The sequence below is a fragment of the Macadamia integrifolia genome, chromosome 10 (genome assembly GCF_013358625.1).
Source record: "Macadamia integrifolia cultivar HAES 741 chromosome 10, SCU_Mint_v3, whole genome shotgun sequence".
In the NCBI taxonomy this organism is placed as follows: Eukaryota; Viridiplantae; Streptophyta; class Magnoliopsida; order Proteales; family Proteaceae; genus Macadamia; species Macadamia integrifolia.
Window position 1 is genome coordinate 20,433,699 of NC_056566.1, and position 19,502 is coordinate 20,453,200.

Consider the following 19,502-nt stretch of genomic DNA (forward strand, 5'->3'; position numbering starts at 1 on the left):
GAATGGAGAATCCATTTGGAATAGCTTGTTTTATTCTTTTAGTAACCAATCCATTTAGAGTGTTCAACTTCAGATGGACAGTGCATTGACTTGAAAACCCCAAATAGTTTGGAACGTGGGAATCAAAATATGGTGAAAATTTTGGAATCCGAGGACATCATAGAAATATTTGGTGAAAAAAAAATTCTTGGGATGCTTAATTGAGATTTATATGCATTCATACACAATGGTTGTTTTAGATAATATAAGATTTTGGTGTTAATTTATTTTGGCAATATCTGAACAACATATTGCCTATGGACATACCACAACACTTAAAGACCGCAAGACAAAAATGGGTCCATCTGACAAGGACCGCCATCTCATTGATGGGGTTTAAGCCCCAAACGAGTAATTTTGTAATTTTATATCTCCACCTTCTTGTCATAATTTATAAAATTTTTAAACTTCGGATCAAACTGTGATCCACTTTCCCTTCTCATTTTTTGTTGAAATTCTCAAGTGACATTCAAGGTCCTTCATCACATGGACCCACCCTTGCACTACCACAAGGCCACGTCATAAAGTATAAAAATCACTAGGCACAATAACTTTTTTGATAAATACGGCTCTGTTTAGTTTCAGTGACTAAAAGCAAGATATCTATCAAATGAGAAAACAAATGACTATTTATAAATATCCATAGTTTCCGACAAGCATGAGATAGTCCACTCCTAGCTTAACCCTCACCCAAATTTGGTGGGCTGGGTCTCGGTGCTAAGCCATGGGATTTTCTCAGGCTCAAGAAGTCGGAACTGGCATGAGCTAAGGATTTACAGAGCACCCAGCTGAACCAGCTGAACCCTGTTATACCCCCTGTAAGTAAGAAACGCTGAAAAAAAAAAAAAAAAAAAAAAAAAAAAAAAAAGAGAGAGGCTAGAAAGGTGTTAAAGAGCTCATGCAAGAACACAGATGAGATTTCATCTCACAGCTGCAGTAAACATACCTATATTCAGTTGCCAAGCTTTTCCTTATCAATAGAATTGAAGATACAAAATACATTCCCATGATTTCAGATAAAAACAGTACAACATTTGTGGATGATCCACTTCCAACTCTGGAAACTGCAAAGAAGAACTGTATGGCAGAAAGGATCAGTTACTGTACAGATATCTCCTAGCAATAATATATTATGCACTTCGATTTCATCAAAAGCAACTCTTTACATCGAAAAAATCACGAAGAATTGAATAAGTTACATGGCGGGAAAATTACCTTCATTAGATTTGTCAAAAAGCCTCGGACAGAAATCACAATCAACATACCAATGAATAACAAAGAAATATACTGCATGGAAGAAACACTAAAGTTAATGGGAGAACTGAGAAGCTATGTCAGCCCAACAAAATGCATGCATTCAGAAAGAGAAAAAAAAAAGGCATAATGAAACAATTAATTTGTTTTATATGAAGCGGGTGAAAATATTACGTGAAAAAATGAAAAAAGTACAATGTAAAAATAATAACAGCTTCACGTATCAGCGAGGAAGGTATCTGCCTAAGAAACAAAGTATATCACATAGCAAGAATGATTCTTGAGGAAACAAAATACCGTACCTATAAATAAAAGTCCAGAAACACATCAAGGATAGAGTTACATTAGCCCGTTAGTAGGGAATGATCATAAATTTCAGGAAACAATCAACTGATGAGACGGGAAGAAAGAAAGAAAAAGAAGAGGTAGGATAAAACAAAGGGCGAGAAAATAGACAGCCGTGAGGAGAGCGAATCCTCTAACCAAATAAGAAAATAATCCATTAACGCATAATTGCAGGGGGAGGTTACAACTATTTATTTAAAAAAAAAAAAAAAAATCCAAAGGAAATCTTCTCAATCTAGGACTCTTGGACAGTTAATCAACTTAACTAAGAAGGATTCCAGTTTCCTAATAGAAAACAACTCAATTTTTACTAAAATATGTCTCTTAAATTATATTAAAAAAAAATCCTAATCAATAGGTAAACAAGAACTCCAGAACCTGTCTTAAAACTCTGATTTAAAAATAAGATAAAAGTTACATAAATGAAGAGGGTGGGCCTTAGCACAATGGTAAGGTTGGTCTATTGCAACCTGGCAGTTGTGGGTTTTGAACAAAGAAAAAGCAGCAACAATGACAAGAAGCCTTTTCCCAACTGAATGGGGTCGGCTACATGGATCTCTCAAAAAAAGATAATAGAAAGAAAGAGGAAAAAGGGGAAAAGAAAAAACAAAGAAGTAAAACAAGGCAATGTAACACCTCTGGGCCATCCCACCTAAACGCAATAGGCAATATGGGTCTTTGCCCCCCAAACAGCTCTATTTGATGTCATACTACTACCAAGACTTGCAACTTCTACATGTCTTTCCTCACCAACTCATCAATGATCATTTCAGGTCTGCCCCTAGCTCTTTTATTGTCTTTCCATTGGATATGATCACTCCTCCGTATAGGAGCATCCCAAGGCCTCCTCTAAACATGGCCATACCACCTTAAGCGACATTCTCGAAGCTCGTCCTGAATCAGGGCCACTCCCAACTCAGCTCTTACCTTGTCATTCCTCAATCTTACTCTCCTAGTTTTTCCGCACATCCATCTCAACATCCGCATCAATGCTACACTCAACTTATATGTGTTACGCTTCTTGATTCTCCAACATTCCGCCCCATACAACACATTCGGTCTTACGGCAGCCCTATAGAACTTTCCTTTAAGCTTGAGAGAAATACGTCGATCACACAACACTCCAGAAGCACCTCTCTGCTTCATCCATCTTGTTTTAATTCTATGAGAGACATCATCATCTATCTCACCATCCATATTAATAATTGACCCCAAATAGTTAAAACAATCACTTTGCGGAATCTCTATCTCCTCAAGTTTTACCATTTCAGTATCAATCATGAATTACTAAAGTTACACACAATATATTCCGTCTTCGTTCTACTTATCTTAGGTACTCTTGGTTCCAAGGTAGATCTCCATAACTCCAACTTACCATTAATCCCTGCCATTATCTCATCCACTAAAACAATATCGTCAGCAAAAAGGCATACACCATAGGACCTCTCCTTGAATGTTCTTGGTTAAATCATCCATTATAAACGTAAACAAGTAGGGACTCAGAGAGGATCCTTGATGCAATCCAATGGTAATTGGAAACTCACTACTGTGACCTCCCACAGATCTCACACTAGATAACACCCCCTCGTACATGTCTTTAATTATGTCCATATACATATACTAGACACCCCTTTCTTCTCTAATGCATGCCAGATTAACTTTCAGGGGACTCTGTCATAGGCATTTTCTAGGCCGCTGAAGACCATATAAAGATCCTTTATGTAGGTTCTTGATTTTTCCATAAGCTTCCGTAGAAGGTAAATCGAATCTGTCATGAATCTCCCAGGCATAAAACCAAATTGGTTCCTCGAGACCTTAGATTCTCTTCTTAAGCGGACTTCGAAGACCTTCTCCCATAATTTCATACTATGACTCATAAATTTTATGCCTCTATAGTTATTGCAACTCTATATATCGCCTTTATTTTTGTAGACTATGACTACAAAATTTCTCCTCCATTCATCAGGCATCTTTCTCGTGTTCACAATCTTGTTAAACAACCTGGTTAGCCAGATAACCCCACACACTCTCAAACCCTTCCACACTTCAATCGGTAACTCATCTGGGCCTGGTGTCTTGCCAACTTTCATCTTTCTTAGGGCATCATAAATTTTATGCCTTTATAGTTATTACAACTCTGTATCTCGCCTTTATTTTTGTAGACTGGGACTACAAAATTTCTCCTCCATTCATCAGGTATCTTCCTCGTGCTCATAATCTTGTTAAACAACCTGGTTAGCTAGACAACCCCACACACTCTCAAACCCTTCCACACTTCAATTGGTAACTCATCTGGGCATGGTGTCTTACCAACTTTCATCTTTCTCAGGCATAGTTTTTAAGGCGCTGCTAAGGCAACTTAGCGCTGATGCGATCTAGAGATGGTAAGGCAGTGCTCCGCCTTACATGAAGTGGTGCCTTATGGTTTTTTTTTTTTTTTTTTTTTTAAACACATTTTAAAATTACTTGTTGAAGATTCCAATTATAGATTTTTTATTGGTAGGTGTATGATTTTGTTAACACTTGAGATGTATGGGATCAACTTTGGTCCACCAAAAATAACCAAAACAAACAAAACAAAAACACGATTCACAAACAGGGTTTGGATTTTGTCAAGGGTTTTAAAAAAGGGCTTTGAGAAGTAATCAAGGAACAAGGAAGAATCACTGATCTAGGCGACCATTTTGCTCTGGCAGCAGTGAGCTTCATTCTTCTTTGACAGGAGTAGAAATATACTGGATGACCTTAGGGCTTAGGCACTCATTTTGGCATCATAGAGGTAAGTATAATAAATACTTGTATTTTTTATGCCTTCTTTTCTTTATATTTATAATTTTATTTCATAATTATGTATTTATATTATATGTTAATATGTTATGATGATTGATGATTGATGATTGATGATTGATGAAGATGAACTTAGTTTATTCACTTTATTAATTTGTTTTCTTGATGAATATCTTACATTGGTATGAATATGAACCTTTAATATTTATTTAACATATGAGTAATAGGATTCAACTAGGATTTGAGCCAAATAGATTGGTTTTATAAAAAAAAATTACATAGGAACGCTTTAGTCAATAAGGCAGCACTTTATGCCCACCTTATCACTAAGGCGCTCCGAAAGACCCTCAAACGCCTCCATCGTCTTACTGCCTTAAAAACTATGTTCCCAGGGCATCTTTAACCTCAGTCTCTCCTATCTTTAGGACATATCTATGACGCATGTTATAATGAATACTCTCATTACTCCTCCATGTGTTGCCTACATTTAGTAAGACGCAAAAATACTCAACCCATCTCCTGTTAATGTCATCATCCTTTACAAGAACTCTACCATCTTCGCTCTTGATACAACGAACAGTATCAAAATCTCTACTTTCCTGTCTCAGATTTTAGCTCTCTTGTAAATATATTACTCCCATTCTTTAGTGTTTAAATTTTTGTACAGGCCTTCGTATTTTTTTTTCTGTGCTTTTCCCACTCTTTCTTGCCTCATTCCTTGCAGCCTTATACCTCTCTTGATCTTCAGCTTCCTTTGTCCTTTGCCAAATCTTTAAATTGTCTTTCTTAAGCTTAATGGCAGCTTGTACTTCCTTTTCCCACCACAAAGTCTCTCTAGGGGCTATCTGAGTACCAACCTCATCCTTCAATAACATTTTCAATTAAATTCACTTCTCTTTCAATATTGTGTCCTTGATTTTAGTGTTCATGCATGATACAAGTTATATTTCTATGTGTATCATGTCCATTTATGTGCATATCTTGCGTAACTCTGATACAATATGATATGCTCCAATACATCTCTTAAATTACCCAACCGACACTGTGATGCCCCACATCTCTTACCTGGACTTATATTATTATTTTACTATTGTCCAGGTGTGTTCGATAGTCTCGAGGTGGAGCTGGCATTTTTGGTAATGATTTTGGTAAGCCTAAGATGTATTTGTCTCAAGGATGCATCAGTTCATTGAGCCTAATTGCTGATTTATGGGTTAGACCATGGGTTGGTTTGGTCTAATTTAAGTGACTTGGTCCATTTGGTCCAATTTAAGTGGATTGGGTTGATGTGGGTCCAATTGGTTTATTTGGTTCAACCCAAACCATGGTTGCATGCTAATTAAGAGGCTTTGACCAAAGGCTTCTTGGGAAGAAAGAATGCTGACCATGGTTTTTTTATGGTAATCAAAGGCTAGGGCCAATGGCTTCTTAAGAAAAGATAATGTTGATCATGGTTCCATGGTAATTAAAGGCTTTGACCAAGGGCTTCTTAAGAAGAGATAATGTTTATCATGGTTGCATGGTAATTAGAGGCTTTGACCAAAAGGGCTTCTTAATTCTTAAGAAGAGATAATGTTGACCATGGTTGCATAGTAATTAGAGGATTCGACTAAGGGTTTAATAGTCTTTTGAAATGATTATTATATGATGTTGCTTAAGCTCCTATTGGCCAAGGATTTGAGTGGGTTTTCTTTACACACCTGACAAAAGAAAAAGATTTCAATTAGTCTTATTCTTAGACTGAGAAGAAGAAAGGGTTACTCTCTTACGTAGGAGGAGATTAGGAGTTTGTAGAGAGGCCATAAGCTGCTGGAGTTTGATGTTTGAAGGAAGAATTTGAATATTTGAAGTGTCTCTACAGTTTTGGAGAAGGGGGTTCTCCACTGAAGAAAGTGTAGTCAAGGTTTACTCATCCTACCCCATATTTTTCATTTTGAATTATTTGGATGGGGTTGGGTAACTAAGCTATGTTTTGGGGACCCGATATACGATGGTCTTGCCATTTTATTTTGCTGAGTTGAGCCAAGAGAAGTACTCGAAGTTGGATTGAAGCTCATTGAAGGACTTTCCAAGTTTCAGTTTCTTTTGGAGAGGGTTTCATCCCTATCTTGGCCAAGGTGAGTTCTATGTTTGAATGAGGCCTGTGTTTACATGCTATGCCTTTTGGGCTCATTTGAGACCCAATTTTACTGTCTATGGACTGAGAATGGAGGGCGATGGAGGGCCAGTAAGAGGAAGGGAAGAAATCCTTTAGAGAACTTAGAGTTGCAAAGGAGGGAGAAGAATCGCACAAAGAAAGAGGAGGAGGATCACACACAACCAAGCTGCCAAGCCACACAGGCACACACTCAGCCAATTCTCAATTCATTCTTTCCATCTCTACTTTTGTCCATCGGTTACAACCATTATAAAGGAAAATAAAGACTAACATGGAAAGAAATCCTAAAAGGAAAGTTAAGCAAAAAGAAAAGAAATCTAAACCAACTCTAACTATGTCCTACATATGCAACTTCCTAAAAATAAACTAAAGATATTATTCTCCTAATAAAATTAACCAAAATCCTACTAGATCAAATAATCAAATATGGATCCGGTTCATCTCTAGCTGGATACCCAGCGGATGGGTATGAATTGCTCCACGAGTATGTATCTGCATCAGCGGGTGGAGGAAAATCCACTCAGATTGAAGTGAAAAATCCCGTTTTCAGCATGTCTATCTGTCAGAATGACCCTCGCCCAGTCTGACAGTCATATCTTGGTCTTTACATATCCGATTGACGCAATTATTTTTTCAATGGTTAGAGGACTCAATGGAGCATCTTTTTCATGAAGATCACTTCATCTATTCCTCCCTGCACAGACCCAAGAAATGGCCTTGAACTGGACAGATGTGCAGGGACTGCCACTGTTAGTCTATGACTCGTAGGCACTTCCATTCCCTCTCAAGTCTCTTCTAAGTTGGAACTAGGCTATCCTATGGATAAGGTGACTGGGACACCCTCCACGGATATGATATATATTTGCTACTTCTCATTAAGCTTGGGAAAAGGATGCAATGATAAATATGAATATTTGTATGCTATGACTCTAATGTGAGACATGAAAGATGATGTAAATGAGTTGTTTATGACCCCATACACTACTGATTTGATGTTAATGTCTCATCTATGATTAGCCAATGATGAATTCTATACTACACGTTGACTGATGCAAGTTTAATGAATGCCAAGAGTCCATGTGGATATGCATATATTGTTTCTCCTATGCATTTAATGATATTTTACGCTTGAGTATGATGTTATGAATGCTCATCACCTACTGTATAGTCACGTATAGTATGGAACACCGATTATCATGTGTATGGAATACTTGATTGAACAATAGACCTAATGTTATAATCTGATTTCTATTATAGTCTATAATATTACTATGTGATGTAGCATGGTAGAGGTTTTCTGGCATTTCTGCTCACTGTGCCTTGTAGCTCATCCCTTCCAATATGAATGTTTAATAGATGAAGTAGAGAAGGACAAGGGCAAAGGGATTGTAATCCAAAAATAGGAAGGACTTCAAGAGCAGCTTCTCTTTTGAATTTTTGAAAGTTAACTATTATGTATTCTGGAAGCTTTTGTCTTTTGTGAAATGGATGAATGTATTTGATGGCTTAAGTTTTGTATTATATGCAGACAGTTTAGTTTGCTAACAATGTCACTAAGATCAATGACAACTTATTTTCGGAATGTCTAATGCTAGTATGTTATTCCCCTTTTTGTAAGGTTTTAAGTCTTCCGCTAAGGGCAGCGAACCATGTCATTTCTACTTGAATGAAAAGTCATAATTTATAAGATGTGTGACAATATGATGACATAGATCATGATTTGAGAATGTATGTTTTCCCTGTGCGATCCCAGTTGGACCCAGTGTCGTGGGCCCCAACAGTTCTAGGGGAAATGGGGTCGTGATAGAAACACGACTGATACCGATACTTTAATCCTTGTGAATGGATGAACTCAGTGCTTTTTGTTTTGCAACCATCAAATGTATTGCGCTATTGAATCATCATATGGAAAGATGGCCTAGCCTTAGTAAAAGTACATTAATGTATTCTTACACAACTGCCTACTGCTTTATTGTAGAGTACCCACTAACCTGAGATAATAAGGCCACATTTATGCCAATATCAAATAACTGTAGGAATATGCTGATCGTCATTGTAACAGGATCTACAGAACCAGCCTATCACAGAAAAACACAATGAGCCACAACATTGCAAATCAGGTACTGGGTGCGATTATATCCCCATATATACATAAAATGGAAAGGGAAAATCAAACTGAAACATATTGGTTCCATCACAAACAACCTTCAGAAGTTACAAAAAAAGAGAATTGAAGCAATATAGTTTATGAGTATCAGAAAAACTTACCCCTTTGAAAACAACACTCTGTAAAGACTGCATAAAACAATAAAATCAATAAGATGCCTTATCTAAATGCACAATAATAAATACATAACCAGGAAATCAAAGATGAAGTGATACAAATATAAAATGGTGTAAATGAATCTACTAACTGGCAATGAGAGAGCCTCTTGTATGTGTCATTAATGAAAGAAAAAAAAAAAAGTAGATAAACATGAATTCAGGCTCCAAATATCGAATAACATAAAATAAAGCAACAGTCTCACAAGATGAGGTCAAAATTACCTCATCTCGCTGGTTTCACCTATATTCCCTGCAGAATCTGAATTTGGTCTCCAAGTTCATAATTTTGCCACCTCATCACCTCAAGGACAAGGACCACACTAGATTCAAGTGGAAGGGACTCCCTTTCTTTGAAGATCTACACACCTTGAAGTTGAACAGGTAAACCCTTTCTCCCAAAATTATTTTGTTGCAAAAAGTATAATAAATACCACTTTGTTGGTGATGGATTTTTTATGTCAAAGTCAGTCAGACACCAAAGTCCAATCTACAACTTCACACTGTCGATTTTTTTTTCTGTTTATTTTATTTATTTATTTATTTTTACTATATAACTATTTTATTATTCTGATTGGAAAATAACATTTTCCACCACCACAAAAAATGAAAAAAGTATGGTAACTAAAGACTTGATGGGGCTCTATTTTATATATTTTGATCACCGTTAGCCGATCCACGCATCACGATGCCAGAAATTTTTTTGGGCAGTAAATAATTATTTTAATTTTCAAAAAATATGAAAAAAAATTATTAACAAATTAAAAAATAGTGAAAATAAGGAAAAATATTTTGTTCTGACTGAAACATAAAGGAAAAATATGAAAGTAATTTCAAATTGTTTTAAATAATGCTTGTTATGTTATACCATATTTGATTCTGTGATATTAGGCCAGTATATTATTGAAAAATAATTATGAAAAATTATTTTAAGTAAGAAAAAAAAATATAGGTAGATCCCATGTACTTTTTTAGTGGTCTCATATGATGTGCTTACGTTAATAATGACTTTTTCTCTATGCACCAATGTTAGGGTGATGTTTAATGGCTAATAGAGGAGGAGACGAGGAGGGAGGAGGGCAGAGGAGAGAGAAAGGGAGAGGTAGGAGACGTGATAGGAGTCGTGACAAGAAAGCATGGAGTGCCGATTGATGGTGACAAGAGAAAAGCACAATGCAACTATTGTCACAAGAAGATTAGGGGTGGTGGGGCCACAAGAGGTAAACAACATTTGGCTATGAACATAGTTGTCAAGGCGTCACCTAAGCATGAAAGGAGAGAGGATCCTTCGGCTCTGATACCACTTGATGGAGGGCCGGTAGGAAAAGAGAAGAAATCTCTGAGAGAACTCAAAGTTGCAAGGGAAGGAAAGGAGTCGCACAAAGAAGGGGGGAAGAGAGGAGAATCGCACGCACTCCACTCGCAGGCACACACCACAATATTAACTCATAATGTCATTCTTCAATCTAAGTTCTCCACCGTTTACAACCAATTTATAGAAAATAAAATATATATAAAAAAAGATACCAACTAAAATAGGAAACTACCATAACTAAGCAAACCGACACTCTTAAGACTCTAAATCCGATGTGAAACCCAACTTCCTAAAATAAAGTGAATAAAATAAAAGCAAAGACAATCTTCCAAAATTAAATTTCTAAAATCCTACTAGACCAAATAACCAAATATGGATCTAGCTCATATCCATCTGGATACCCAGATGGGTATGGATGGCTCTAGGGCCCCTATTACCAAACTATGCTTGATGCGGTTGCTGAGGCTGGACCATAGATAAAAGGCGTCACTACATACGAGTTGATGAATGTGTATTTGCCAAAGCAGAAACAAGAGTTGAAGGAGTACATAAATGAGCCTAGGGTATGTGGGAGAACTACGTGGTCACTATAATGTGTGATGGTTGGACAACGCCAACGAGAAAGTCTATCATCAACTTTACAGTTTTTTGTGATGCCAGGACAATTTTGTTCTAAACTATGTTGATGCATCCAAGGACAAAAAGGATGTAAAATACATTTATAAGTTGTTAAAGGAGGTAATGCAAGAGGTTGGACAGAGAACGTTGTCCAAATTATAACGGACAACAGAAGCAACTACAAGAAAGCCGGTTAGAAGTTGATGAACAACAGCAAATATCGACCATTTTGGACCCCTTATGCAACACATTGCATTGCTTTGATGCTAAAGGACATAGGAAAGCTCAAAATGGTGCAGTGTGTGACTGAGAGCAAGGAGGTGAGCACCTTTGTATATAACCATGGCTTTTCACTGAACCCTCTGAGTGAGAAGTGCAAAAGGGACTTGGTCAGGCCCGGTCTCACAAGATGTGCCACCAACTATGTTGCACTTAAGAGTTTTGAGTCGAAGAAAGTTGACCTTAGATCATGTTTGCCTATGAGTGGTTTGGGTGGAAGGAATCAGGATCCCCTAATGGGAGGTCAACACAAGCAACGACTTCTCTAAGGAGTTTTGGCCATAGTTGTCATGGTGTCGCTAAGGCGGCGATTTGGAGTCCTGGCTGAAAAAGAAGTTCATGGCAGTGCTACGATTTACGTGACTGACAAATGGCAGTCGCCATTGGCTAATAGGCGTCGCCATGGCACCGCCATGGACTCCAGGTCACGCCTGATTCACTAGGCGGTCGATTTTTTGTAAAATGCAAGATGATTTTGATAAGGCTATGTTGATTTTTGATATCTGATATTGCTTAATGTTGGTTTTATATGTTATAGGGTATATATTATAGGCTTGTAGCATGCTAAATAACATTAGAAAATAGGGAAAATAAAAAAGTAGCATACTAAATAACTTTAGAAAATAGGGAAAATAAAAAATGGCACATGGGCGATTTGACCGCCATGGCAACGCCATAATGGGCGATTTGATCGCCATGGCAAAGCCATAATGGGTGATTCATCGCCAAATCGATTAGCCACCCCTCCACCGCCTTGGATCGATTTGACGCCGTGGCAAATATGGTTTTGGCAACAGTTGCGTAAAGTGGTGAAAATTTCTCCAATTGTCGGTGTATTGAAGGTGTTGCATTCTGCTTTCAAGCCCACCATGCCAATCTTGTATGTTGTTGTGGATATGATGAAAGATTATACAAGACTGTTGGGGGCTCCAACTAATGCATCCACTACATATAGCAGGTAAGCCATAAATGTTACATTATTTTATATTTAGATTACTTTACTATATGATCTATTAATGTTTACATTGAGTCATTAACAATATCCACATGCCAATTTTCAGCATATTGTTTAAACCCCGAGTATCAATATAGCCATAGACTTGGTTTGAATCCGGACCTTATGAGAGCAGTGAAGCAGGTGGTTGCCAAGTTGCAACCTAGTAGACTATAGTCTATCGCCAATCATGAGGTGAGTTTTATAGTTCACTAGCAATCTAATAAATAATTACAAGAGAATGGGTTAACTATTTCCAAATGGGTATAGATGGAAAGATTTCAGGGATGCCTTAGGGAGTTTTGGAGCCCCAGTCGCAACCTCAAGCCATATGAATACTAATGCTAGTATGCAATTCAGATTTCATCCTATTACTTACAAATGTAATAAATATTTAAATCTTATGAAAATAATATCTTGCAATTGTTGTAACTTGCAATACAGCTGAATGGTAGGTGGCATATGGGGTACCGGCACAAGAATAGAGGAAGATTGCCATCAACGTCCTCTCTCAAACATGTTCCACCTCTGGTTCTGAGCAAAACTAGAGTATGTTTTCACTCATCCACTATAAAAGGTGGAACCGATTAGGTTCACAGCGTCTTGCTAACTTGGTGTATATGCACTACAATATGAAGTTGAAGACGCAGCACATACACATGGGTACGGAAAATAAAGGTGTTAATTGATTCAGTTCTGGTGTAGAAGGTTCGATTCGGTTCAGTGCAAGATTTTTTAGGTAAAACCAAAATCGTATCATTTAATAAGCGGTTTCATATATTAAAACCGAAACCACTTATAAACGGTTTTCTTATGTTTTCTATTTTTTATCCAAACTACTTCTTTACTTTTAAATTTTTTGGTGAAATGGATGTAAATTGTAACATTGAATTGAATTGTTTATTGTTATATGTTTTTTTTTTTAATAGTTGTTTAACGTAAGCTTAAACTTTTTTATTGAGATGTATGTAAACTTAACATTGAATGACTTAAACTTACTACGTATGTATATGTTAATTGGTTTAATGGCTTACCAACGGTTTTTAATTGGTGAAATGGATGTAAATTGTAACATTGAATTGAATTGTTTATTGTTATATGCTTTTTTTTTTAATAGTTCTTTAATGTAAGCTTAAACTTTTTTATTGAGATGTATGTAAACTTAACATTGAATGACTTAAACTTACTACGTATGTATATGTTAATTGGTTTAATGGCTTACCAACGGTTTTTAATTGGTGAAATGGATGTAAATTGTAACATTGAATTGAATTGTTTATTGTTATATGCTTTTTTTTTTAATAGTTCTTTAATGTAAGCTTAAACTTTTTTATTGAGATGTATGTAAACTTAACATTGAATGACTTAAACTTACTACGTATGTATATGTTAATTGGTTTAATGGCTTACCAACGGTTTTTAATTGGTGAAATGGATGTAAATTGTAACATTGAATTGAATTGTTTATTGTTATATGCTTTTTTTTTTAATAGTTGTTTAATGTAAGCTTAAACTTTTTTATTGAGATGTATGTAAACTTAACATTGAATGACTTAAACTTACTACGTATGTATATGTAAATTGATTTAATGGCTTACCAACGGTTTAAATGTTAAAACCAAAACCGAATAACGGTTTCAATTTTAAAACCAAAACTGAACCATTTAATAAACATTTTCACAGTTTCGGTGTAAACGGTTCGGTTCGATTTCAGTAAGCGGTTACGATTTCAAATTCACATCCTTAATGGAGAATGATTGGTAACAGATCGAGCTTGCCAATGCTCTCCAGATTGAGTCAGGTGACTAGGATCCTCTAGTGTGTTGGATGAGGGATAGAGGTGATCTGGTGATGGATCAGCATAGAGATAGGCCTAACCCACATGTAGCAGAACAAATGGCAGCCGATGTTGATGCGTACATGGCTACAGAGGGTAGGATACATTCACAAACCCCCTCGACCATTCGACATGCACCTGACAGGGATGATGAAGAGGATCCTGACTGGTCCACTTCCTCGGGTGGTCATACTCAAACTCAGACTCGCTCGCCGTCAATACATGTAGGGGATAATAGTGATGGTGATGGTGATGGTGATGGTGATGGTGGGGGTGTCGATAGATATGCAAGACTTTGAGAAGAGTATTGGCAGAAAGAGAAAGAGCTAGAGCCAGAGCTGAAGTTGACGCGATTCACTGGGGAGACCCAGTTTGATCATGCCACATAGGATATGGATCACTATGCACGTCCAACAGGGGCGGGAAAAGTGCAGGCTACACGAGAGGGCCTCGTCAGTGGTTTGGTGGAGATGATCAAAGATATTATATGGACATTGATAGCTTGTCTACCCCCATTGGCGGATTAAGTTTGAGTAGTGGGGATAGTCATAGCAGAGGGAGTGGGCATGTTAGTGCCTCACCATTTGCCAAAGAGAGCACCTGATTAGAGTATAGTATTGGTGGTAGCTATGATCATTTCACTAGATGGGATAATCATCTAGTTCATCCATTCCTCGTTTGATTATGAAGCCCAGTCACAGAGAGGACGTACTGGATCATCCTTTGTGGACAGCTTATTCTCCTACCTAGCCCAACAGTACATGTTGCCAAAAGCATTAGATCACAATGGCTCAGTGGCGGGTTAAGTTACCTTCAGTATGTAGATCAATCAGTTCACAAGACTATGTTCGTTACTTCTCACAGAATATGACATGGCATGCACTTGTTTTGCAAACAAAGGAAAATGCACGTTGGCTCCATCGACCATGAGTGGACTCCAATCAGACGACGTCATAGTTCATTTCAATAGGCAAACATTCTGATCAATGTTGTATTATTCATTTCTTTGGGACATGGGACACTTGGGCCCTGGGGGGAGTCACATACATGTCTATGTGATCTGAACTCTGCTTTTTAAGATCTAATTTGTTCTACTATTATGTCACTATGTCGCAAATTATGAGTTAATTAATCAATATTATGTTTGATCATGGCATGGATACATTATTTACTTGTTTAACTACCATACTTTGTTTTGTATTAGTAAGACGATGTGTAGAATAAGAAATATTACATAACATGTACACAACAATTCGACAGTTTCTGCCAAACAAGGGTGCAACTCTAAAACACCACTGTGCCATTTTTTTATTTTTTTTTGCAAAGTCAAGTTCTAAATATATTCATTTACATAAAAACAAGCTTCCCACCGAGTTTCAGATCATAATATGGTTGTTTAACCACCGAAACAGCCAGTCAGAAAATAAATAAATAAATACACCAACTTGCTGAAATCTCAGCGAGATTTATATATTCTAGTGGTTTCAAAGCCACCAAAACGAAACAAATACTTAAACCTAAGGTGTAACTAAAAAGCATCTCTGATGTAATTCACCTGTTTGGCCAGACAACAAGATCAGAACATGTAATAAAACTTACGCAAGCAGATAAGAATAGCTAGGGTACACCATGAACTGCTTGGTTGCCAAACCATGTAGGGGATGGATTGATGAAAATGGGTTTTAATCAAGTGAATGAGCAGAGAAATCAAATAGAAGTAGATACCTTTATCATTTTGTAGACACAGTAAATAGAGCATGCATAACCCAGTAAGTTCTGTAAGTGACCCTTCCAGGTCCGAGAATAAGCTGCAGCTTCCTGAAAAATAATATTGGTAAATAATTGGTTCCAAATAACAAGAAAATAAAACTACAGAACAAACCATCCAACTAAACTAGTACCACAAAAAAAAGGCATCAACATGGTCAACCACCTATTTAGCTCAAAAAAGAAAAAGATGTCTGCTTTTGGCATCCTCAAGAGAATCCAAAGGCCAAATATTGTTAATAATTGAAATATTACAGCTCTTTGTTGCTATACAACACTGATTCAAATAAGTCAATTAAAGGGTTTACTTTATTGGAAATAAGCCTTGGGATGGGTTATGTAGGTGTTGAGCCTTTGATCCCATGGGTTTTAATATGGATAGAAAGTTGGAAAACGAGATTTATTTCATTAGTTTAGTTAGAGTACTAGACTCCTAGTCTTGATATGTTTTGGTTGTTTAGTTCGAGTCCAACTCCATGTTGGAGTCTTAAGTGTCTTTTAGTCCAATTATGTTTTTATTTGGTGGACAAATAGATTAAATCCTAAGCTAAGTAGGTTTCCTTATTTGAGTTTATTTGCTTTGTTTATTTCAGTTTCCTAGTAAGTTTAGATTTCCCAATTAGTTAAGGATTGGGTTAAGGCCTTTCCTTTTTAGTGTTTGACTCTGTTTTAAGTCTTTTATATAAGTTTGGAAGGGCCTAAGGGGCGACAACATTGAACATGAATTTATTAATGCATTGCAACTTTGTGCTCCAAAAATTCTAAGAAAGAATTCTTCAACAGTTGAGATAGTTGCAAATGAGAGGCCCAAGCTGAGATTAGCCATCCCAACCACATCTACCCCCATTCTTCCCTTCATTCTCTTTTTTCTGTTTTATTCATCTTATTTTTCCTGAATCTGATTTTTATTAAATATACTATAAATCCTACTTGGGATTGGATCACTTGTGATTCGATCTTACATCAATTGGTATCAGAGCCTAACCGAAAATAGATCTAGAAGTTCGTTACTTTACTGGACAGAGGGATAAATGCAAAGTCCTTGATTGACTAGATTCTCTGGAGGAATATTTTGACTACTATAACTTGATTGAGACATGAAAGCTTCGATTTGCTTGCTCCCGGCCAATTAGTTGTGCTAGAAAATGGTGGAGTGTCCATGAAAAGCAACTCCGAGTTCGAGGACATGAACCTAGGACTTGGGATGAGATGAAATACAAGTTAGCGACCCAATACCTCCCTACATATATCCAAAGAAGGCTTTTTCATCCGCAAGATTCACTCTAAAAGACATCTACAGGTCTCTAGAAGACACCCACGAGTCACAAGAATCTGAAACAATTGGTAGACCACTTGGCCACTCTTATGCAAAAAAAGGAGCAACGAGAGAAGACACATCCAATCAAAGAAACAGAACCTGGAATTGAGGTTAATGTTGAATAAGTTCTAGTAAATCCTGTCAATGAGGTAGAGTTAGCCATTGATGTTCCCTTCATTAAAACTCATATCAAAGAATTCGAAAGCAACAAGATTGCCGCAATGGACAATGAGATCAGGACTAAGGAACTTGGCACTACAATGACTGTGATGACTGTGAACAGCAAAGAAGAAGATCCTACGGGCACAAGATTGAAGATGTGTTTGAACCATCAATGGAATAGATCGAGAACCACTAGGTAGATGAACCAAAAGAGCTCCATGTTGCATTAGAGTTTAAAGAGAATGAAGGTGCATATGTAGATAACCCTATAGATACATCCCACGATGTTGAGGTTGTGCATGTTTTGTCATCCCATTGAAGTATATTGAAGATCAAGCTCCTCACATTCTACGCTACATTCATGTCTTCAAAGAATTGTCTGAGTTTTACTATAGACTTCAGCTTAACCTTCACACCAAGGTGATCGTTCTAATGTTCAAAACTCGAGGTCGAGCTTTTTTTTAAGTGATGGAGAATTGATGAAGATAAATCATTTAAAGGATTAATTTTATTGGAAATAAGCCTTGTGTTGGATTATGTAGGTCTTGGGCCTTGGATCCCATTGATTTTCTTTGTAATAGGCCACTTTAATGGGTAGAAAGTAGGAAAACGAGATTTATTCCATTAATTTAGTTAGAGTCCTAGACTACTAGTCTTGATATGTTGTGGTTGTTTTGTTTGCAACTCCATGTTGGAGTCTAAGTGTCTTTTAGAAGTCTATGAGCCCAATAATGTTTTTATTTGGTGGACAAATAGCTCAAGTCCTAAGCTAAGTATATTTCCTTATTTGAATATATTTTCTTTGTTGTTTCAATTTCCTAGTCAGTTTAGATTTCCCAATTAGTTAAGGATTGGGTTAAGCCACAAATTAATGTAGTACTTTGAAAGAATCAAAATCGTAGCCAGTTGACAAGGATCTATACTCAAAGGATGGTCACTAGGAGTGAAATAAGGTAGCAACTACGGAGAAAAAAACAAAACAATAACCATGAGGGGCAAAACAGTAATTTCCAACCCAAAATTAGGGTAATAAAGTGCAAATAATTTCTGATTTCAAAAGTTAATTTGAATCAACAAACGGAAACAAAACAGCAACTATTTGAACACAAACAATAATTTTTTCCAGATCTTAAAAAGGAAATGGTAGAATTGGTATTTTGAAAATATCTCAAGATCAAGCCATTAGAAAGGGCCCAAATTTAAATCGATCTCCAAATTAGGGTTCTTGAATGCATATTCAAAATTTGAGTTTGATCGGATGGCTGAATTGCTTTAATCCAAAGAAAAGTGTGACAACTAATCTTTTGAAGACTTGAAGAAATTCAAGGAAAACTTGAAATGAACAATACTTACTTCTTGTTGGATGAAGAAGGTGATAAAGAATAAGAAGAAAGAAAAATGATTGAGATGAGATAGATGTGGTTGGGATGGCTATCTCAGCCTGGGCCTCTCACCCACAGATATCTCAGCTATTGAAGAAATTCTCTCTCAAAATTTTAGGAGCACAAAGTTGCAATTTCATTACTAAATTCGTATTCAATGTTGCGGCCCCTTACAAGCGTATATAAGAGACTCAAAATAGAGTCACACACCACAAAAGAAAGGCCTAACACAACCCTCAATTAATTGGGAAACTTAAACTGCTAGGAAAAAAAAAACTCAAATAAGGAAACATATTTAGCTTAGGACTTAAGCTATCTATCCACCAAATAAAATTATAATTGGACTCATAATAGGACTCCTAAAAGACACTTAAGGCTCCAACGTGGGATTGGACTCAAACAAAACAACCAAAACATATCAAGACTAGGAGTCTAGGGCGCTAACTAAACTAATGAAATAAATCTTGTTTTCCTACTTTCTAAATAATCAATATTCGTGATGCAACCATTGCTGCATTAGATCCAAAGGTTCCTTTTTAACCTAACTACAAGTACAAGGATGGGATTCCATAATACGGAAGGACAAAATTTAGTTTAAAATTCTAAAGGAAAGAGATGAACAATGAAAATAGATGGTGAGTGTCTGATCGAATTGATCGGGTCATGTAGGAACAAGGTTCAAGTCTATAGTCGCTCTGTTAGGATGCCTCAGCTGCATACATCACTGCACTTCCACTTGACACCTATCGTAATGATAAACAACTCAAAACTTCTGTCGCTCCATCCCTGCAGGGGCAAAAAACCCGTTGTTGTCTCGACTATGCTACCGGAGAACTACGATCTTTGGTTCTGGAACTGAATCATTTCCTTGTATCTGAAAAAAAACTACCAGATTAATAGGAAAATAGCCTACTCGGAATGAATC

General features: G+C 36.8%; 1 protein-coding gene across 1 annotated transcript in view; it reads right to left on the reverse strand.

Annotated features, from left to right (window-relative positions):
- The window catches only part of LOC122091093 (GPCR-type G protein COLD1), a 73,826-nt gene that overhangs the window by 5,584 nt on the left and 48,740 nt on the right, over positions 1–19,502 (reverse strand). The window contains exons 9-13 of the mRNA XM_042660922.1: positions 15,674–15,766; positions 8,852–8,878; positions 8,575–8,661; positions 1,255–1,326; positions 986–1,116 (exon numbers count right to left, since the gene is read on the reverse strand). Coding sequence (XP_042516856.1) covers positions 986–1,116; positions 1,255–1,326; positions 8,575–8,661; positions 8,852–8,878; positions 15,674–15,766 — 410 coding nt within the window. The remainder of the gene's footprint in view (positions 1–985; positions 1,117–1,254; positions 1,327–8,574; positions 8,662–8,851; positions 8,879–15,673; positions 15,767–19,502) is intronic.